The following is a 23,960-nucleotide window of genomic DNA, read 5'->3' as shown; positions in this document are numbered from 1 at the left end:
GCTACTCTATCCTGTGCAAGCTTCCTCATCCCCCAGTACCTACTGCAGCCTACATCCTTCTGTTTAGTGTATTCATCTCTTGGTCTCCCTCTACGATTTTTACCTTCCACGCTGCCCTCCAATACTAGAATCATGATCCCTTGATGCCTCGCAACGTAACCTACCAACCGATCCCTTCTTCTGGTCAAGTTGTGCCACAAACTCCTCTTCCCCCCAATTCTGTTCAGTACCTCCTCATTAGTCACGTGGTCTACCCATCTAATCTTGAGCTTTCTTCTGTAACACCACATTGCGAAAGCTTCTATTCTCTTGTCTAAACTATTTATCGTCCGTTTCACTTCCGTACATGGGTACACTTCATAAAAATACTATCAGAAACGACTTCCTGACACTTAAATCTATACTCGATGTTCACAAATTTCTCTTCTGAAACGCTTTCCTTGCCACTGCCAGTCTACATTTCATATCCTCTCTACTGTGACCATCATCAGTTGATGTGAAGTATTACTGTAAAATATTAGCTGGTAGATTGTAAGTGTAAGTTATTTGTGTGTGCGTGTTATCGTAAATACAAACCTTGGAATGTGAACTGACAGCCTAAATGTGCTACTGAGCTCAATCACTTACACGAAATTGAAAAGACTCCCGTGTGTTTGTGAAAACCGATATCATTCATAAGCAGGTAAGTAAGCAAACCAATAATTTCACGCTCAGTACACTCGGTCAGTGTGAACTGTTTGAAAAATCGTAACCGTACATTAAAGAAACCAAACTATAATGCCGTCCTGTATACGAATATAACATGAAACACACAAAAATTTCTGCACTGACATATCGCCCTAGTAAAATAAACTGCCACAACCTACATTGAGCAAGGGAAACGAAATAATCGCGTATTGTGAATCGCACCTGCAAAATGAGATACTGGCAGAAACAGCAACACAGAAAGACTCCGCAACAGCTGAAAGCTGAATACAGTAGGTCCAGGGAAACGGGGTTCGTATCTTGACACAGAATGCCAATGAAACACACGACTCAACCTGTAAGTACTGAAATTTCAGTTACGAAAGAACTCATCAAAGGAAACAATTACAGATTGTAATATGGCAATTCATTTAACCTAATAACTTCGATGCTGCAGTAAATTGTCAGATCAATGAATAGAGTAACTACCAAAGACTCGATTGTGAAGAGGATAAAGTGGACCAACAAGTCTACAGAAATAAAGACTTTTTACCTAACCAAATAATGCGTTCACTTCAAAACCTTATATGTCCGTATGCTACTCAACCATTGTTCTGAGTCATCATTCCTCCTCGTAATAAATCTGCACCTCACATAATTCCAAAAGTAGTGGCAGAACAAACGGTCGCGCATCGTGAGGGTTTGGGTTTGGGTTTGGCTTTGGATTTGCCACTGAGGGAGGGCTACGACAGGACGAAGCCTGTCCGTCATGTCTAGGTCCCTGGTTCAATACCCACAATAAAATACCCAAGTAAATTTTTTGACTGTTTCCATTCCAACATGTATTAGCCGTCACACAAAAGCTGTGCAGCCTAAATGTTTAAGAATATCTGTACCATGTGATAAACATTTCACGCTTGTGTGAGAGACCTAAGAAATTCTAATGCATTTGTCATGAAGCAGTTATCACTTGTCAAGAAAATATTCACAGCTTCAAGAGCTGAAGTTTCTCCTTTACACTTGATATCAATACTTGCAAATTCAGCAACGAGAACTCCTTGTTCTTCTTGGACATACGATGATAGACTGTTTCTATACAGCGAGAACTGCCGTCCCATTATTGATCCGTGTGATACGCCCGTAGTCATGATTCCGCACTTTGAAGACGCTATTCCGTTGCTTATATTCTGAATCATTCTCGTTATAAGGAACGAGAAGCGAGGTCTCCTTCCGGCGCCTCCGGACCACTCCTCACGCCCGCGCTCGTAGTCTCCCGGCCTGCCGCCTGGACAGCTGGAAAATTTCCTGTGCTGTCAGTATCAACGAAATTCTCCAACAGCCGAGTAACTGCGGTGTTACTTTAGAGTACCTTCAAAATTAAATAAAATAACATCGCAGTTACTCGGCTGTTGCAGAATTTCCTTGATACTTACAATTACTCAAGCAGCCGAAATTCTGAGAAAAGTAAGGTTCATACATAATATGTACAACAGCCGAGAGGGAGTAAGAGTGGACGGCCGAGAACGAAGTGCTCGTATTAAAAAGGGTGTAAGACAAGGATGTAGCCTTTCGCCCCTACTGATCAATACGTACGTCGAGGAAGCAATGATGCAAATAAAAGAAAGGTTCAGAAGTGGAATTAAAATTAGAGATGAAAGGGTTTCAATGATAAGATTCGCTGATGACATTGCTATCCTGACTGAAAGTGAAGAATTAGATCGCCTGCTGAATGCAGTCTAATGAATAGAGTGTGGATTGAGAGTAAATCAAAGAAAGATGAAGGTAATAAGAAATAGTAAAAATGAGAACAACGACAAATAATCTACTTCGTGAGCATCGATCCTGATAGTAAGTTAGGGAATTCTGCCGCCTAGGCAGCAAAATAACAAATGACGGACGGAACAGAGACATCAAAAGCAGTCTAGAAATGGCAAAATGGGCATTTGTAGCCGAGAGAAGACTACTAATATCTGCCTCAGTTTGAAGAAGAAATGTCTGAGAATGTACGTCTGGAGTACAACATTGTGTACAACATGGACTGTGGGGAAACTCGGCAACGTCTGCGCCCGTCTTATTCACGAACGCTATGTCTAGGTAAGCTTCCGGGTTGGCGTGCCACAGTTTGTGCCAGGTGTTTCTCAGAGTGGAATGCTGTAGCCATCCATTTACTATGTTTAACAAAATATTTATGTATCTGATTTTTTTGTAGATGGATAAATAAGTCATTCCTTTCACCGCTCACGTGCGAAACGGTTCAGCAGCCACCTCGCACAACACGCGCCATTTTGACGGGCGACACTTACTGCGTGAATAACCGCCATGGAGGCGGCAGAAGAGTCAGAGACGAAACAGAAGTGCTGCGCCACCTTTTGGACACCACATACGCTAACCTTGTACTGTTTCAATCGTAGGAGATAGTTTGTATGTTGTTGTTGTGATCTTCAGTCCTGAGACTGGTTTGATGCAGCTCTCCAAGCTACTCTATCCTGTGCAAGCCACTTCATGTCCCAGTACGTACTGCAGCCTACATCCTTCTGAATCTGCTTAGTGTATTCACCTCTTGGTCTCCCTCCACCATTTTTACCCTCCACGCTGCCCTCCAATACTGAATTGGTGATCCCTCGATGTCTCAGAACATGTCCTACCAACCGATCCCTTCTTCTAGTCAAGTTGTGCCACAAGCTCCTCTTCTCCCCAGTTCTGTTCAATACCTCCTCATTAGTTATGTGATCTACCCATCTAATCTGCAGCATTCTTCTGTAGCTGTAATACGTAGGGGAAAAGCAATGTCGGCCAATGCAGCTCAATACTACAATTAGTTGTCCTGACAAGATCTTGCCTACATTCAACGGCGTAATCTGTGTGACGTGAAATAATCGTCTGTACTAACGCAACGACATTACGTAAGATTTCATATTCTGCTTCTCACGCTATAAATTACACTCCAGCTCGCTACGGAATATCTATGGACGAAAGGATGGACACGATAAGACGTTTCGTGGTATAATGGATCAGTGATAGCTATATGGATATTAATTACAGCAACGCATTCGAGTATCAGGGTTCACTAGGTTCGAAACATAAACTAGCACCAAAGCTAGTATCAACCACCAGAAAAATACTAAATGAGTCTATGGGGAGTAGGGATGATGTATTTACTTTACCAATAACAGCAACACATATTGGAGAATATGTTCGGATTGTTTCTCTTGATTTATATCAATATTTCTGATGGGAAGTCAAATGTACTATTTATACTTGGAAAAACTATCTACCTACACACAGGGCAAAGGTATAATTTTAATCTGTTTATTCTTGTTGTCAATCAACGATAGCCTCTACAAGTAGCGTCTTGCTACATCAATATCCTTGACTGTATTGAAATTTTATCGTAACAAACTATTTCGTTGATGTCTCTTTCAGAACTAAATGAACTTACTTTTCATTGATAATCAATCACTTTCCTACAACACGCAAACTTGATTTCCCTGTCTAAAAATTATCTTTCTTTTCGTTACAACTCGGTCACTGAAAAATACTATTCCTTTTAATTTCTTTGAACTTTGCTTTTACCAATATTCCAGTTTTTAATTTAATGGCCTTTGCATTTACTTTATTCTGAAAGACATATTCCAGATATTACTCGGCTTTCAAATAAGCCTTTGATTATTTTTTAAAAATAATTTGGGGTATAAGACAAGTCGGGTACTGACTTTCTCAGTTTGAAACTGTTTTATTTCCTGCAATTAAATCATTTAAAGCTAAAAGTCAGCGTTTTACTTTTAGACTGATAGTTGTCTATTCAAAACTCCATTAAACGGAATTTTAATTTGAAATTTTAAATAAGACAAGTGTCATCGCCACGTTTCAGCTACGCGAACTTCGAATAATCACACAAAGGTCAACCGAGCCAGGCGTTGAACACATGTATGTGTGAGCAGATCTCATCACACTCTCTACAGTGGTGGAAGTATTTATTGCATCACCGTGAGTTACTTCTTCCTGCAGCAGTTTGCTTCATGTTATACCAGTCCCATTGTTGCTAAACTTTGTTGACATATTCTTGCTTAATAATCTGACTTCTTCACGCATGTTTTTCAACAATACACAACTTTGTGGTTGTCGTTTGGTTTTACAGTGAAACCAGTGTTTATACTGCCATTTTGAGTTGAGACTTTGCAGTGAGAAGATGGGCAGGTCATTTGAATTAACGCCAGAAAAGGAAGCTGCTACACAAGTCGTCTGGACTTCATCAATGGCACTGTCGAGGCAGACCTCTAAATAAGCATCCTCGACAGGAAACTTATGTCAACCACCAGAGACCAGTTTACAACTTCTCCAATCGAATTTTTCAGGATACCTCAGCTCCTTGCCATGGATCTTTGAATGTGACTCCTATGACTAATATTTGTACCAAACGCGAAGCAGATTACTTTCTTGGTTTATTATGACGTACTTGTACACTTCAGGTAAATTCTTTCCTTCAACAAAAAGGGGTTAGAGTATTAGAGTGGCCTGGAAACAGCCCTGATCTCAATCCTATTCAGAGCTGTGGGAAGGTTATGGGAAATGCTGTCACCAAACAGAAGCCACGGAATAAGGGGGAGCTGTTGGAGACCCTTGTGCGTGTGTGTGCGTGTGTGTGTGAGAGAGAGAGAGAGAGATTTCATGAACTGAGTGAGGAGTACATTAAAAAGTTAATTCGTTGAATGCCTTCACGATGCCAAGCGGTTATTAAGGCGCGTGGTGGAGCAACAAAGTATTAAATGCAACAGTGGGTTCATATGAGGTAATACAAACACTAAAATCCATCAGTGTTTCGTTACAACATTAATATGCAGTTTTTCTTTCATATTTCAGAATAGCTCACATATCGACTTAAACTCATTTTTCAAGAAAGTGTTAAATCATAAAAAAACGTTTTTATAGAAACAAAAGAATGAAAATAAATTGACAAATCATTGTGTGTATAAATTTTAGGTCGACATCAAGAGAAATGAGGCAAATTTAGCTAAGTTATTCAATGATGGTAACAAAAATTAACTGTAAGAGGTGATGCAATAAATATTTCCACCACTGCAGATAATCTCTCTCGAAGCTCGCTACTGGAATGATACTCGGATACTTCCCGGAAACTACTACTGAAATTCTAAAAGGACGAGCCAAGAACCATTATCTGCCAACATACATATCACGCTAATTCTCTCTTTGACAAGAAATGTTTCTTCTTTCCAGTCGCCGGCAAACACTGGTAGTCGTTATCTCCGCCGCACACCTCTATTCAGCAGTCGGCCGCTCGTTGAGAGCTCGCTGACTTGACAGGACACAGCTTCAGCTTTTCTCGACCATACAGTGTCACATGTCTACAACATTTAAACGGCGTAATCTCTTCATTCTTTTAACACATAAAAATAAGCTGAGGCGATACAAACAAGCGATGCACTTGTTTCGGGCTGAAAACGGTTTGGCACATTACAAGGGGCTTCAAATTCTCAACGCTGCCGCCCTCTGTGGGAGCGCAGTGGCGACTCTCTCTCCCACGAGAGAGAGAGAGAGAGGGAGAGAGAGAGAGAGAGGGAGAGAAAGAAAGAAATATTTTTTATCGACGTGTGCCGGCGGCGCGCGTGGAGGCGGCGTTGCCGATCCTTCAGCGTCACTCGATCGCGTAACTGCGTCGAAAGTATCGCACATTTCGGTAACGGGTCGTACATATCTGCAATCGACAATTTGAAATCCGTTTATCGGTGTCTGTGCTGTGGCCTATCTAACTTAATCTCTCGATGAGAAGTAAGGTGAGAGCAACACGTAAAGTGTTACTATTAAAAAGTAAGTAATCGTTTTGGAGCTGATGGCGCTCAAATATTCCAGTTTTGTTCATCCATTATTCGAAAATAACACTAGCGACTCGCAAGAAACGTGACATATAACTTCAAACCTTTACGAAACTTTTTCTCGCTGATACGCAGGGAAAAATTTTATCGCGTACATTTTTGCTCTTTATGTGGTCAACTTCAGAAACGAAAAGTTACATTTTTTATTCCTTTACTACTAACACTGTGCAGACAGTGTTTACATATATCACTGACTGCACCTGCAAAACTGTAACACCGTGCGGCACGTACGTAGTTGACGGAGGGGACGGCGTAATAGGCACTTGGGTCATGAGAATCAATTGGGCATTTCACACGGGCGGTGCGGCAGGTGTGAGGAGAAGGGCCAGCTGACAGCAGTCAGTGCTGGGAGCGGAGTAGAGTGGCCATTTGCAGCAGGCAGTTGCGAGCTCCGTTCCGTGTGACTACAAAGTGACTTCCACGATGTGCCCACTAGACATTGAGAGAATAGATATGGAGATTCTGATAATGGAAGTGGAAAAAGGCCGTGTATTTGGGATGTAAGGACCGAGGAATACAAGGACAGAAATAAGAAGGATGCAGCATGGCATGAAATCTGCTGTGCATTTTTCGATGATTTCGCAGATCATTCAAACACAGAGAAAAAATCCGTTGGTAAGTTTTTCGTCCACTATTAGAATAATACAACTGGTTAAAAGATCACTCTGAATTGCAACATAGTTAGCGAATTAGTTTTCTGGAACTCGTTAAGTATTTTTGTTTAGAGATTGCTGAACAATGATAAGTGTTGAGAAAGTCCTGCATTTCTATTATTGTTGACATGTTACACATTGATAATGTAACAACAATGCACAAATATAACAATAGAAAAGAACAGCATGTTTGGACAAGAATATGTAAGAATTCGCAATAATGGCATCGATTCTTTTGCATCGCATGAATTAAGCCACATGATCGCCTTGGACAATTACAATATTGGATAGAGTGATAAATCACTAAAAATAGAACATTAAACAAACCACGTTCAGTAAGCTCTGCTATCAAACGAGTTTCTGGATAGTGTATGAAAGAGTGAACAATAGCTGATTAGTTAGTTTTATTAAGTCTCAGGTGAATTTACAGGTGTTATTACCGATAATAACAAGCTAGAACAATAAAACTAATAAAACTAAATATTAAGGAAAATGCATAAAAAAGTTCATTTTCTGCTCTATGTAACACCTCAGATTTTGCTGTCCTGCCAAAGCACTTTACCAGCCTCACTTACAAAATAATTTGCCATAACATCTCTGTTTCTTATTGCTGACGCACTTCTTCTTCTTTCATCCAAGTTTGTTGCAGTCTCAAATCCATTCACAATAAATGTGTCTTCAGTTTGGTGCCCATCTCTCTCGCGCACATAATTATGCAGAACACAACATGATTTTGTTATGTCAACAGCAAAATCCACTTTCACATTCATGGCTCGCTGGAACACGTGCCATTTGTTCGACAATACGCCGAAGAAACATTCAACGTACCTACGAGCCCGTGACAAACGGTTGTTGAAAATTCTCTTCTCGCGTGTCAACATTTTACCGCCATATGGTCGTAGTACGTGTTCTGAGAGTCCAAATGCTTCGTCACCAACAAACACATACGGTGTAACTATCCCAGTAGCATTTGGTAAGCCAGAGGGCTCTGGTATACATAATGTATTTCCGTTCAGACGCTTCCACAGGGTACATTTTTTAAAAATTGTGCTGTCTGAATGTTTTCCAAACGAGCCAATGTCAACAAAAACGAATCTATAATGTGAGTCTGCCACTGCTAAAAGAACAATGGAAAAGAAGTCCTTATAATTATAAAACAGTGAACCACTCATCTTAGGTTTGACCAACAGAATGTGTTTACCATCGATGCAATTTGGGAAATTTGCACGGATTTGGAATCCATTGGCAATATTCTTCCACTCCTCTGTTGGCTGAGGCAGACACTTGTCACGCAGGCAGCCCCAAATCGCACAGCACACTTTCTCACGATATCACTGGCTGTTGACTTACCTATTCGGTATGTATAGTGCAGATCAACTAAGTGACAACCGGTAGCCAAATACCTAAAACCAAAGATATAAATGTATAAAAATTACGTTCAGTATTTAGTCATTATTTAATGATGTTAAAAGATTTTAAAGTTACGTTAAACTTCCGTTTCTTTTTTTCTCCTTTGTAGGCCAGAAGGTACAGCAAAAGTGGCGTAACATTAGGGACTATTATCGGAAATATGTAAGGAAAGTGGAGAAATCTGGTTCAGAAGCAGTAAGAATATTAAAATACGTGTACGCTGACCATCTGGGGTTCTTGGCACCTGTTTTAGAAACAAGAGATTCAGTTTCAAGTCTACAGGAAGACAAAATTCAGCACTTGGAACATCCTGTGGAATTTTCCCCGGCAGAAGACGACACCGGCAATCCAGTAACAGCAGTTGACGCCTCAACAAAAATGGCTCTGAGCACTATGGGACTCAACTTCTGAGGTCATCAGTCCCCTAGAACTTAGAACTACTTAAACCTAACTAACCTAAGGATGTCACACACATCCATGCCCGAGGCAGGATTCGAACCTGCGACCGTAGCGGTCTCGCGGTTCCAGACTTCAGCGCCTAGAACCGTACGGCCACTGCGGCTGGCGACGCCTCAACACCTGAGCAGATTTCAGTAGGCTCTTCAGTTCCATAAAAGAAAACGAAAGTGAGAAGCGTGAAAACAGATCTTGAAGCTTAATTATGCAAATTTCTGGATAGTCCTCCAATTCGTTCTCCGTCCGCTGAGGACGAAGACAAATCGTTTTTTGATTCCTTGTTGCCCACGCTGCGTAAGTTTCATTTAGATCAAAAACTAGAATTCCGTATGGAAGTTTTACGCCTACTTCAGCGCATCCGAAACGCGAAATCGCAACCATTTCATGGCTGTTATGCAGCGTGTCAGCAACCTATGCAACATGCACCAACGCATGCAGTAAGCCCAGGACATTTCCAAACATTACATACACAAGGAAATATGTACAACCAGCGTGCAGCTCCTCAATTAGTGCAGATGCAGTCTCAACAGTATCGAGCTGAAAGAATTGTGACGTCTAGAGAACAATTGCCTTCTATTTCACCAGAGTTTATTGATTCTGACTCTTGAGTAGAGGGTTTTTGCAGAAAAGTGAATTAAAAGAAGTTACTTTCCCTTTTTGCATGTCCATTCTGTTAATTTAATTTACAGTTAATTGATGTTTCTTATCCTCAAAAGACAGATTTACATGTAACATTTCATTCAATCTCAATAAAGAAAAGAGAATTAAACTTGTTCGCTTATTGACCTACTCATTACCTTTTTTTTTAAATTGAAATGAAAGTGTTGTTAAAACTAGTGATAGACATTACTGGGTTTCTTTAATTTTAGCTGAGATAATTTTTGGCTGAGACAGGATACTTACACATTAGAATTCACTTACCTTAAAGTTATAGCCAGCATTTCAATTGAAGGTATAGCGAGTCTCATGTTCGTGTCTTGTTTCTGTAAAGCGTTTCTAACCGTGTGATGTAATTCATCGAAGCTTTGAAAAATTTCATTTCATTCTCTCATAGCTCGTTAAATACACTCCTGGAAATGGAAAAAAGAACACATTGACACCGGTGTGTCAGACCCACCACACTTGCTCCTGACACTGCGAGAGGGCTGTACAAGCAATGATCACACGCACGGCACAGCGGACACACCAGGAACCGCGGTGTTGGCCGTCGAATGGCGCTAGCTGCGCAGCATTTGTGCACCGCCGCCGTCAGTGTCAGCCAGTTTGCCGTGGCATACGGAGCTCCATCGCAGTCTTTAACACTGGTAGCATGCCGCGAGAGCGTGGACGTGAACCGTATGTGCAGTTGACGGACTTTGAGCGAGGGCGTATAGTGGGCATGCGGGAGGCCGGGTGGACGTACCGCCGAATTGCTCAACACGTGGGGCGTGAGGTCTCCACAGTACATCGATGCTGTCGCCAGTGGTCGGCGGAAGGTGCACGTGCCCGTCGACCTGGGACCGGACCGCAGCGACGCACGGATGCACGCCGAGACCGTAGGATCCTACGCAGTGCCGTAGGGGACCGCACCGCCACTTCCCAGCAAATTAGGGACACTGTTGCTCCTGGGGTATCGGCGAGGACCATTCGCAACCGTCTCCATGAAGCTGGGCTACGGTCCCGCACACCGTTACGCCGTCTTCCGCTCACGCCCCAACATCGTGCAGCCCGCCTCCAGTGGTGTCGCGACAGGCGTGAATGGAGGGACGAATGGAGACGTGTCGTCTTCAGCGATGAGAGTCGCTTCTGTCTTGGTGCCAATGATGGTCGTATGCGTGTTTGGCGCCGTGCAGGTGAGCGCCACAATCAGGACTGCATACGACCGAGGCACACAGGGCCAACACCCGGCATCACGGTGTGGGGAGCGATGTCCTACACTGGCCGTACACCACTGGTGATCGTCGAGGGGACACTGAATAGTGCACGGTACATCCAAACCGTCATCGAACCCATCGTTCTACCATTCCTAGACCGGCAAGGGAACTTGCTGTTCCAACAGGACAATGCACGTCCGCATGTATCCCATGCCACCCAACGTGCTCTAGAAGGTGTAAGTCAACTACCCTGGCCAGCAAGATCTCCGGATCTGTCCCCCATTGAGCATGTTTGGGACTGGATGAAGCGTCTTCTCACGCGGTCTGCACGTCCAGCACGAACGCTGGTCCAACTGAGGCGCCAGGTGGAAATGGCATGGCAAGCCGTTCCACAGGACTACATCCAGCATCTCTACGATCGTCTCCATGGGAGAATAGCAGCCTGCATTGCTGCGAAAGGTGGATATACACTGTACTAGTGCCGACATGGTGCATGCTCTGTTGCCTGTGTCTATGTGCCTGTGGTTCTGTCAGTGTGATCATGTGATGTATGTGACCCCAGGAATGTGTCAATAAAGTTTCCCCTTCCTGGGACAATGAATTCACGGTGTTCTTATTTCAATTTCCAGGAGTGTATAACGTAAAACGCTCCTTGCAACAACCGACTACTCACTACTGGATGCACCCAGTACTTTCGGTGTATTTTTCTCTTCTTCAGTATTTTTAACCCTACGTATGCCACTACAGCACAGTGTCGAGCATCATTCGCGACTACCAGCTTAAAAAAAGGAGAGAACAATTCAGTTTATTTGCCTGGCCTCCTCGAGGCTACGAAGCGAACTATCTTCATTCTAAGAACATTTCGCACTGTACTAGAATGAAAAGTGTATTTTTTTCTCGCCTTTATTGTCATTTAATCGCAAGATTAACAGTTACCAGGTCGACTTACTTACTTTCTTAAAAATTGTGTTGATAATAGTTATTTAATGTTTCGTGAATGAAACAGTGTAGACAAGAAAAAATGACACATACAGCAAATAGCTAACTCTGCACCTGATCTGCAAATGTCTTTTTCTACTTTTAAAATGATGAACCACTTAAAGATGCACCGTTAGCATAAAGTGTGACTGTAAATGCCTTCATAGACGACATGCGGAAAATAAACACGGCACAACTCTGCATTGTGAGCGAGAATAGCCTCGAGCGTGGCGCGCCGTAGGCAGCTGCGACCAACCGCCAATATATATCACTCGATTACTCGAGACTGGAAAGAGATATGGCTCTCCTTCCAGTGTTAAAAACAATTTCGTTATCTTAGCTACAATTCGTACGCAGCATTATACGACCTCAAATGCACCAAACGCAAAGTAGCCAGCGACGACATTTTTTACTGCAAACTTTTCAAAATATGCGCTGTATTTTACTTAATTATGAAGTATCACGGTAACCATGGGCAGCAGCGAAAAGACAACCAGTTCATTATCAAGCTGTGATATCAGGCTATAACATGCGTAAAAATAAATTTTTTTCGTCGAATAGTTTCCTCACAATCGAATGAGAGAGATTGCGTAGCGCAGAACACAGACGAATTCCAAAACAGTGGTTTTTAATTTTTTACACGAAAAGTATAAGTTGTAATGAGAAACTAACTACATGGACGGATGCAGCTTTCCTTCGTTTACATGAACAATTTTTTTCGAGACAAAATAGACGACTAGATATTTGGCTCTCCGCACGAACATTCCGCAGCTAGCCGCACGGCTACAGGACTCTGCGTCTAGCCGCAGGCCGACCACCGTTGCGGAAACAATCCGCTCGTGTGGTCCCGGCCTAGACGTATCAGAATCTACCTTCTGCCTACATCGGCGTGCAGTAAAACTTATACAATCGGGGCGTGACATTTAAATTTATCACTTCTTCACTACTAATGCCAGCGGCAACACATTTTGCAGAGAGTATCTACATATATAACTAAATGCATCTGCAACATCACTGCACTTCAAATACTTCGATAGAGATGACGTCAGAAATAGGAAGACCTGTCCTATTAAGATCCAGTATTTCATAATAAAAGCACTTAGCGGCTCCCAATAAACTTTAAGCATAATTGGCAAGATACCTCGTGTGGGAGGGAGAAAGAGGTGTGAATTTTATTTAAATTTTTTAAATGAAATGCAAGGAGCGCTGTTCAACATATAAGTGGTTTATTCAGTGAAACTGCATTAAACTGCATATGCAATAATTATTGAAATTTTATCAAATTCATTTAACAATCACTCACAAATCATTCAAATAATGATAAACAAAAATAAAGAATTTGGGTCGCCAGATACTGTAGAAAGTATCAAATAAGAACAAATAGAACTGAATTGGCACCGAGAGCTCACAACAAGTGATATATGAGGTGCCTGCCCTGGTATTTTTGCTTTTTAACACGAGCATTGTATGACTTCATTCTAATTTAACATATACATAAATTACACGAGACGGGTTGACCTGGTGTAATAAATGAGGAAGGAATACAAGAAAAACAGCTGACGGGTTGACCTGGTGTAATAAATGAGGAAGGAATACAAGAAAAACAGCTGAACATGACTCTCTCAGCGGGCAAACGGTGAATACTGTGCCTTGCGTCTTTATGAGCATCGAACACATTGCAAGGAAATTGAAGAAAGCGAAAGAAGAATGCGCAGCTAGGAAAGCGGGCACTTTCTGTATTACCGAGTTCATAGCGCGGTCGGCGTGGCGGTGGAGTCGGCTGATTGCGTGCGGCTGCATCGAGACTCTGCCGGCGACGTAATCGATAGCGTCTAACGTGCCCTACGCTGAAAATAGTGGCCGAAACCTGCTACTGGAAGTTAACATTACTAGACGGTATGCGTCCATCTGCAAGTGCAAACCTATGTGAAGCTGCATTAAACAAAGCTCAAAACTGTTCTAACAGTACAACCGCCATCGGACACGTAGTAAAACAAAATGCGATCCTGAGTTAAGCTCTCGATAACGCGGACAGTGAGTGAAGCTCGCCTACTCGGATCTGACAGACTTTGCTCTCTACGCTGTTTCCGACGAATGCAAAGCGCATCGTCGCGTGACAAGCGGTAAGAGAATCCTTGCGACTTATCGGAAGCAGTGAAGAGTGAACTCCTGCCTCCTCAGAAGCAAAATTCGGGATCCCTAATGCTAGGGCGCTCCTCGCACCTGGAGAGAGAGAGAGGGAGAGAGAAAGAGAGGGCCGCTCCCCTCCAGCGTCTTGTCTCCGCCCTTCCGCAAATTACGTAGCTCGTACTATTTTTCAGAGCGAACACGAGATTCTTGCCGTTTCAAAATTTCCTCCCTCCTCGCCGTCGCCCTGTGTGAGACAGAGTATACGAATAAACGGAGATGTCTCCCTTTGAGCATTGCCGCTACGTTCTGCTCGCGGGAAACGGCCAAAATTCCTGGGGCCACTTGAAATTCTCGGACACCACTAGTCGTGCTGTTGCTATTAAATTATCCGCTCTGTCCGCGTTACCTAGAATCGTGACAAAACTGTTTTTCGCTCTGACAAGCGAACCTCCCCATCGCATCCCCCTCAGATTTAGTTATAAGGTAGCACAGTGGATAGGCCTTGAAAAGTTGAACACAGATCAATCGAGATAACAAGAAGAAGTTGTGTGGAACTATGAAAAAAATAATCAAATTATACAAACTGAGTAGTCCATGCGCAAGATAGGCAACATCAAGGATAGGGTGAACTCAGGAGCGCCGTGGTCCCGTGGTTAGCGTGAGCAGCTGGGGGATGAGAGGCCCTCGGTTCAAGTCTTCCCTCGAGTGAAAAGTTTACTTCCTTCATTTTCGCAAAGTTAGGATCTGCCCGTTCGTTCATTGACGTCTCTGTTCACTGTAATAAGTTTAGTGTCTGTGTTTTGCGACCGCATCGCAAAACCGTTCGATTAGGAGACGAAAGGACGTGCCTCTCCAATGGGAACCGAAAACATTTGATCGCAAGGTCATAGGTCAACCGATTCCTCCACAGGAAAACACGTCTGATGTATTATATACGACACTGGTGACGGCATGTGCGTCACATGACAGGAATATGTTGTCGACCCACCTAACTTGTACACTTGGCGAATGGGTAAAAAGATTCTCCTACTTTGTCCGATTTAGGTTTTCTTGCGGATGTGATAATCACTCCCAAAAGTGGTGAAAACATAAGAGTTCGTCACATGAACTGCAACAAATGAATGCAACAGTTTCACAGTCGCGCAGTTTTCTCTGTGCTCTGTCAAAACATATCTTTTTAACGTTTTCAAATTTTTTCCGTGTGTAGACCGTCAAATCCTGCAAATGTCCAAGCAAATCTGAACATGTCCTGGAATTTTGGAGAGCGAAGTTGATTATGTGTGAGTGCTTGAACTTTGATAATTCTCTGAAAATAAAAAATTAAACCTTTCACTCGAGGGACGACTTGGACTACGGACCTCTCGTTCCGTAGCTGCTCACCCTAACCACTTTTTTTTTTTTTTTTTTAAATCTCATTTTGTTCGCTTTTGTTCGTTGCATCTGCTCGGGGTGGACGTCGTGAGACATCCGTTTAAGTTCGTTGTTGATCGATTAACTCAGTTTTTTTTTTTTATTACAGAGGGCAGCTAACCCCGTGACCGAACACGGTGAGCTACCGTGCCGGCAGCCACGGGACCACGGCGCTCCTGAGCTAAGACTGCCCTTGATGTTGCCTACCTTGCACATGGACTACTCAGTTCGTATATTTTGCTTATTTTTTTCGTAGTTCCACACAACTTCTTCCTGTTTTCTCGATTGATCTGTGTTCAGTTTTTCAAGGCCTATCCACTGTGCCAACTTATAACTCAATCTGGGGGGGGGGGGGGGGGGATGCGATGGGGAGGTTCCCATGTGAGTTTACAGTTTCCTCTACCTCGGGCACACGTGCGAATGTCCACGGCTTCCCTCGGCAGCGTGTTCGCCTGTCGCTAATCCTCTGGGGTCCTGCCCCCTGTGAAGCGTGCCGACATAGGCGCTCTGCTCTACCTGTGTCCACCTGGTCGCCGGGCTTCCCAGCTGGGAACGCATCAGAAGAATTCCTTTCGTGCACAAAGGGTACCAAGTTTGCAAAGAGAGGAATCGCAGCCCTTTACCGATGCTTAACGACACAAAAACTCACCTCCATCACATTTCATATATTGCAATAAACTAATGACTGATTTTAAAAGCAATTATCTCCTTTAATTATAAACATGAAAAGCTTTGACACTTTTCAAATTTTGATCTTTTTCTATACTTTTTCTCGCTTACATGCTTGTCTTCAGGATTGTTGCAGTGCATTTGGAACAAGTCCAGAGACCGCATACAAATTGGCGTGTCACATGGTTTCTCGCTAACTTCTCCACATTGTAGTGCTACTGATTTTTAATTTCCGTTAAAAACAATTTGTAAAAATTAATTAAGGTTAGTAAAATTGTACAAAATATGGTATGCGTCGTCGTTGTCATCCTCCTCTGGAGTACCAGGAACACAACTGGAAGTGGATGGCCGCGAATATAACTGCTGCTGAGCGTATTTCCAACAGGAACGAAATTTTCGCGTGGGCTGCTGCTCCTCCTCACACTCGGGCCGGCACACAAACACCCGTTCACTGTGGAAGTAACCAGCCTATTCCTATTTTTCACTATTATGGTTCGTCATACTAAAAACTCTTTCAGTCACAAGTTCAATGCAGAAGGCATAAACGTGAGAGCGTTAACTCTGGCAGGGCTGAAAATTATCTCTCACCAAATCTGCATCTACATCTACATCTACATCTACATCTACATCCATACTCCGCAAGCCACCTGACGGTGCGTGGTGGAGGGTACCTTGAGTACCTCTATCGGTTCTCCCTTCTATTCCAGTCTCGTGTTTTTCGTGGAAAGAAGGATTGTCGGTATGCGTCTGTGTGGGCTCTAATCTCTCTGATTTTATCCTCACGGTCTCTTCGCGAGATATACGTAGGAGGGAGCAATATACTGCTAGACTCCTCGGTGAAGGTATGTTCTCGAAACTTCAACAAAAGCCCGTACCGAGCTACTGAGCGTCTCTCCTGCAGAGTCTTGCACTGGATTTTATCTGTCATCTCCGTAAGGCTTTCGCGATTACTAAATGATCCTGTAACGAAACGCGCTGCTCTCCGTTGGATCTTCTCTGTCTCTTGTATCAACCATATCTGGTACGGATCCCACACTGCTGAGCAATATTCGAGCAGTGGGCGAACAAGCGTATTCTAACCTACTTCCTTTGTTTTGGGACTGCATTTCCTTAGGATTCTTCCAATGAATCTCAGTCTGGCATCTGCTTTACCGACGATCAACTTAATACGATCATTCCATTTTAAATCACTCCTAATGCGTACTCCCAGATAATTTATGGAATTAACTGCTTCCAGTTTCTGACCTGCTATATTGTAGCTAATTGACAAGGGATCTTTCTTTCTATGCATTCGCAGCACATTACACTTCTCTACATTGAGATTCAATCGCCATTCCCTGCACCATGCGTCAAATCGTTGCAGATCCTCCTGCATTTCAGTACAATTTTCCATTGTTACAACCTCTCGATATACTACAGCATCATCCGCAAAAAGCCTCAGTGAACTTCAGATGTCACCCACAAGGTCATTTATGTATATTGTGAACAGCAACGGTCCTATGACACTCCCCTGCGGCACACCTGTGAACCCGTGTCTACGGCCCTCTGAGTCTCGTGGACGAATAGCGCGACTATGTTCCCCCAAACTGCGTCAACATCTCTTCAGTTCTTAAGACTTTGTCTGTTTTCAAGATAGGAAGTTTCGGCCAGTCATCACCCATTTGTTGTAGCTGCTTTGGCAATTTTGGCGTAAGATGTATCAGAGACGGAGTTTTTATCCTTTCGTCAGTTTGAAAGAGCTCGCAATGGCAATAAATCATTATCGCAGTTGTATCCCTTTGTAAGACGGCAGCCTGTTGTAAAGGGAAGAGGCACGCTTTATGCAGTCACAAACACGAAACCGCCGTCGCACAGGCGGCGCCCAACATCGCATCGTACCGTATTCGTGCTGGCAGCTGAAGTCAGCTCGGCAGAAGCACTCGCAGGGCGAGTTTCACCTTCTGCTCCACAGATGGGTTTGTTTCTGGACCTCCGCCTGGCTGTAGGGCAGTTGGGACGCCCTGTCCCGACCGTGTTAAATTTAGCGACTCGGCTTCCCTGTATTTCGGGAACCACTGTAGCCATTGACACGAAACTATTACAGGACATTAAACTGTATGTCGAGTCTGCTGAAATACAATAATTGCATTTCAGCCACTGCTTTCGGAAATACAATTTCATTACACAGTTCAAATTTTGTCTGCTTTTTTGGACGCTATTCTAAATAATTCTAATTATACATAACATTACGTTCTTTCAGTAGACTCAGGATATGTATGTTATTATCCCCTGAAAATTTGAATACTCTACTTGAAGTGGTTTGTAATTTAGGGAAAAATGCAACAGAAAATGTAAATTGTCAGGAATGGCTTCTAAAGTCTCGAAAGGCTGTAACTCGCTTAATATGTGCTTCATTTTTTTTATTTTTAGTCGCTCACAAGCACCCTGCACCATGCTGTATGTCATACTGTGGATCTTTTTCCAAGTTGTTTTGTTGTGGAGCCAACCCACTATGAGAGGAAGCCGAAAGGCACGCGTTTTAGCTCACGCAGGCTGGCGTGAGGTCTGGAACAGGACAAGGAAGTTAGACTTTAGCAAAAAAGGACGTAGCTGTAAGGAATACTTAACTTTAATCCGTAAATGGTGAACATCGCCCTTGACGGTACATGTTTTACAGCATCAATAGTAACTGGTAATGGCGCTTTGTTAGGTCGTAGTACATGACGTAGCTCAAGGCTATGCTAACTATCGTCTCGGCAATTGAGAGCGCAATTTGTCAGTAATCCATCTCAGGCAAAGTCGGCTGTACAACTGGGGCGAGTGCCAGTCCGTCTCTCTAGACCTGCCGTGTGGCGGCGCTCGGTCTGCAATCACTGACAGTGGCGACACGCGGGTCCGACGTATACTAACGGACCGCGGCCGATTTAAAGGCTACCACCTAGCAAGTGTGGTGTCTGGCGGTGACACAACATGTTTCTTTCTTTTTTTTCTGTACTCCTTAGTGGCCAACTGTGCTGCATGCTGAGCTTTATCAATGCGACCCTTGTCCGTCCGTTCAAGTTCTCTGATGCACTTTGCTCCACGATTAATTCCCATATGCTGTAGCACTTTCACCTTACCAATGATGCCATCATTAAAAGCAGTAACAGCATCACTGACCCCCACTTTAGTGTTTTCATTCCAACAGAAACATCTTTTGGTAGGAGTCCATATAGCATTATTAAACGACTCATTCAGATTTTGAATCTGACAGTGCAGACACGTCTTCAGTAATTCAGGATTTGCCAGGTCCCTGTAAACAGGTTTTATGACACCCATGACTGCTGCTGGGATGGAATGTTTATGGCTGTACGAACTGTCTGAGTACCGGGCACTGCGGTGACTGCACCGTGAATCGGGTCCAGCAGGGCAAAGGCGGCGTGCTGGTTTCTCATCAGTTGACAGTCTGTTGAAGAAGGTAGTCCACACTGCCTGCTTCATTTTCAGCAAATACTCAATATTACTTCTAATCGTCATGCCATAATACTGCTGTACTTGATCAATCATTTTGTCAGCCTGCCTCTTTTATTTTACCATAAGATAGTTTTTTGTCTCTCCAACTTCGTTTCAACTTCAACATGGTGCCCATCCTCTTCTGGACATGACCTTTATAACACAGTAATCTACAGCCTTCTGTACAAAAAATTACTGATCTTATTAGATCTTGAAGTAATGCAGGTAAAAAATTTTAACATTTTCAACTGGTGTAGATTATATTTAAAAAATACTTCCCATGAGTTTATAAGTGATATAGGTATCACTTTATTCGGAAAATTGCAAATCTTGAGATAAAAATCCGAAAAAAGTGAAAAAAAATTTTACGTTCGAAATCACCTTTAACTTCACCGGCCGGCAAGGTAACCGCGTAACAGCACAGCGGCCATTTCGTATCTCTTGGCCGCTTTTCGCGTCCAGTGCAAAGTTTTAAGCTTACCACAGAATTAATAAGTGTTGAACTATATGTTACTGAAGAGCCAGTAGGCTCGTTCGAAGCGGAAAAGATTGGCGATTCCGCGTGTCAACAAGCGCCTTCTATATCCCCATTAGTTTACAAGTCCACGTAAGTTAAATGTTATAAATAATTCCTGAACAGTAAAAGTGAATATCTCGGAAACGTATTATGCGGTTGCAACAAACGAGGTGTTTATGGATACATCTCGTAAGAACTGTATCGGCCTGTGCAGTCGATTCACTGAAGTTATTGACATATTTAAATGAGGCCGAAAAGCGGATTTTGAGCAATTAAAAACAGCTTTCCTTACAAAATAAATAAATATTAGTAGTAGCAGAACTGTAAACTTACTATATACAGGGTGTTACAAAAAGGTACGGCAAAACTTTCAGGAAACATTCCTCAGACACAAAGAAAGAAAATATGTTGTGTGGACATGTGTCCGGAAACGCTTACTTTCCATGTTACAGCTCATTTTATTACTTCTCTTCAAATCACATTAATCGTGGAATGGAAACACACAGCAACAGAACGTACCAGCGTGACTTCAAACACTTTGTTACAGGAAATGTTCAAAATGTCCTCCGTTAGCGAGGATACGTGCATCCACCCTCCGTCGCACGGAATCCCTGATGCGCTGATGCAGCCCTGGAGATTGGCGTATTGTATCACAGCCGTCCACAATACGGGCACGAAGAGTCTCTACATTTGGTACCGGGGTTGCGTAGACAAGAGCTTTCAAATGCCCCCGTAAATGAAAGTCAAGAGGGTTGAGGTCAGGAGAGCGTGGAGGCCACGGAATTGGTCCGCCTCTACCAATCTGTTGTCGAGAAGCGTACGAACACTTCGACTGAAATGTGCAAGAGCTCCATCGTGCACGAACCACATGTCGTGTCGTACTTGTAAAGGCACATGTTCTAGCAGCACAGGTAGAGTATCCCGTATGAAATCGTGATAACGTGCTCCATTGAGCGTAGGTGGAAGAACGTGGGGCCCAATGGAGACATCACCAACAATGCCTGCCCAAACGTTCACAGAAAATCTGTGTTGATGACGTGATTGCACAATTGCGTGCGGATTCTCGTCAGCCGACACATGTTGATTGTGAAAATTTACAATTTGATCACGTTGGAATGAAGTCTCATCCGTAAAGAGAACATTTACACTGAAATAAGGATTGACACATTGTTGGATGAGCCATTCGCAGAAGACTAAAATGAGCTCTAACATGGAAATTAAGCGTTTCCGGACACATGTCCACATAACATCTTTTCTTTATTTCTGTGTGAGGAATGTTTCCTGAAAGTTTGGCCGAACCATTTTGTAACACCCTGTATATATTGTAGCAAATTAATGAAAAATTTAAATTGTTTCTTAATATTTACAATTATAAATACAAAAACAGAGGAGAACCATAAAAATTGTTTGTAAATAAACTACAGTAGATAAGAGAAAAATAACAGCATAATATTTATTGGGACATTTCCATGTGATCTGATGTATCATACGTGTATAGAAGGTCAGAATTAAGATTTTCAGCAGTTTTAACATTTAGTAGTTTAAGTGACTCCAGTGGTGCTTGGCCGAGGTTTGCTGGGTGAGCAGCGACCATCTGGAGAAGAGTCCAGGTTCGGACGCCGCTGGAGGCGGTCAGGCTGTGCTGACCTGTGCTAGGGGAGAGTTTTACGTGACGAGCGATGAAACAGCCGCTAGTCTGCGAGTGTGAATCATTCGAGACTCCCTACTTTCGGACATAGATGTTTTTCGGCTTCTGATGAACTTGCAACTTTACGGGTTGCGTGTGATACAAAACGCACATATAAGGTTTGATTGTGTAGCCATTGTGGAATTTATAGTTTGATATACTGCGGAACATTAACGGTTTTCTAAAGATAAATCACACAGTTAGCTGTTTTTTACTCAACCACCTCCAAGACCTTAAGAAACTCGGTCAGGCTCTGAAATTAATTTATTGTGAACTCTGTTTTCTTTCTATGTTCTTATTGTGAAACTTTAAAGAAATACGTCAGTGTGTACGGACTTTTGCATACCAAATCATGGCTGCGTTAATATTACATACTTTTGTGGAACAATGGGTACATCGCGACGAATTTGAGTTGGCCTCCCATACACGAAATGCAACCACATTCACGGAGGGCCATTTAAGTGTTTGTGCTGTGTATTGTGTGGGTAAATCTTGTCGTGTAGTAAGTAGCAGGTGGGGGCTCAGAGCTTGTATAGAACGTGTGAACGACTTAGATATTTGATTTTCGGCGAGTTGATGAGAGAGATCGCCACTTCTTTCCTGGTTTCTTCTCTTTTGCCGTCTCCCCGAATTTCTGTTTTCTGACTTTTTCTCTGTATTTTTCTGTTTGTTACTTCTTCAGTGGAGATTTTTAGTCTCTTGAGGTCTTCCATGGTTCCCTTTGCCCAGTTAGTTTTCATCGTATTACTCATCACTATGTTAAAAATCTTCTTGATCAGCCTATTTTCGTTCATCCTATAAATGTGCCCATAGAATTTAGCCCTTCTTTTTCTAATGTTTTCTGTAATTGTCTCTGTGTGTTTGTACAGTTGTTTATCGGTCTTTTTATCCAGATCCCGTGTCTCTGAACTGGCCCATAGATCTTTCTCAGAATTTTCGTCTCTTGCTTTTCCATTTCCTTCATTTTCCTTCTTCTTCTGATTACTGTCGTTTGAGACATACAAGGCTTTTGATAACACTACTGTTTTGTAATGTCTGAATTTGACATTAACGGAAATACATTTTTTGTTGTAATGGTTCCATGTAAGTCTGTAAACTTTTTGTAGCTTTGCAACTCTTTCTTCATTGGTTGTCGAATTTAGTCCTCTTCTCTGTACAATCTCTCCGAGGTATTTGAAGCTTCCTATTTGGGCTATCTTTCAATACTTCGTTACCAGTGGATTTCTTTCTGTGGATTTTGTGTCCAATAACTGGTTTTTCTCATACCAAGTTTGTAGTCCTGTTCTGGCTGCGATTTCATGCAGTGTCTCTAGGGCTTCTGTCATTGGTTATGATGGCTGTATCATCGGCAAAGGCCAGACATTTTATGGTGACTGTTCTATCCTTGTCTACCCATCTTTACCCCATTGACTCCTTTGTCCCATGTCCTGATTATTTTCTCAAAAACTGCGTTAAATAAAGTGGGCGACAGGCCATCTCCCTGTCTCACTGCTGTATTGGTTTCGAATGGATCCGAGACTCTCATGAACTTCACCTTGAATTTTGTATTTGTTAATGTTTTCTGGACTAGTTATCTGGTCTTGTCTACCTTCATTACTTCCAGTGTACTGAAAGGTATTTCTTTGTCTATGGAATCGTAGACCTTCTTGAAATCAACAAATGTTACAGTAGTATCAGAATGAGATTTTCGCTCTGCAGCGGAGTGTGCGCTGATATGAAACTTCTTGGCAGGTTCGCAGGAGAGCTTCTGTGAAGTTTGGAAGGTAGGAGGCGAGGTACTGGCGGAAGTAAAGCTGTGAGGACGGGCCGTGAGTCGTGCTTGGGTAGCTCAGATGGTAGAGCACTTGCCCACGAAAAGCAAAGGTCCCGAGTTCGAGTCTCGGTCCGGCACACAGTTTTAACCTGCCAGGAACGTTACAGTGGTGTTTCTGGACTTTCTCGTTCGTATTTTCTCAGACACCAGACCTGTTCACTGCACCTTCTTCCCTTCATGAACTCTCCGATATGTGTATCTGAGGTTCTAGGCGATTTAACAGAGCTTTGGATAGAAATTTGTATGTCACCGGCAGTAACGAAATTCCTCTATAGTTATTAGGGTATGTTTTGTCTCTATTCTGGTGAAGGGGGTGCATTGAGCTGTCTTCCATTCTT

General features: G+C 42.8%; 1 protein-coding gene across 1 annotated transcript in view; it reads left to right on the top strand.

Annotated features, from left to right (window-relative positions):
- The window catches only part of LOC126212798 (oocyte zinc finger protein XlCOF6.1-like), a 210,809-nt gene that overhangs the window by 2,305 nt on the left and 184,544 nt on the right, over window positions 1-23,960 (top strand). Inside the window, exon 2 of the mRNA XM_049940199.1 lies at window positions 15,575-15,691. Within this exon, the coding sequence (XP_049796156.1) occupies window positions 15,575-15,691 (117 nt within the window). The remainder of the gene's footprint in view (window positions 1-15,574; window positions 15,692-23,960) is intronic.

The sequence above is a fragment of the Schistocerca nitens genome, chromosome 11, assembly GCF_023898315.1.
Source record: "Schistocerca nitens isolate TAMUIC-IGC-003100 chromosome 11, iqSchNite1.1, whole genome shotgun sequence".
Taxonomy (NCBI): Eukaryota; Metazoa; Arthropoda; class Insecta; order Orthoptera; family Acrididae; genus Schistocerca; species Schistocerca nitens.
Note: the sequence above shows the minus strand (reverse complement) of the source record. Positions and strands in the feature narration are given on the sequence as shown.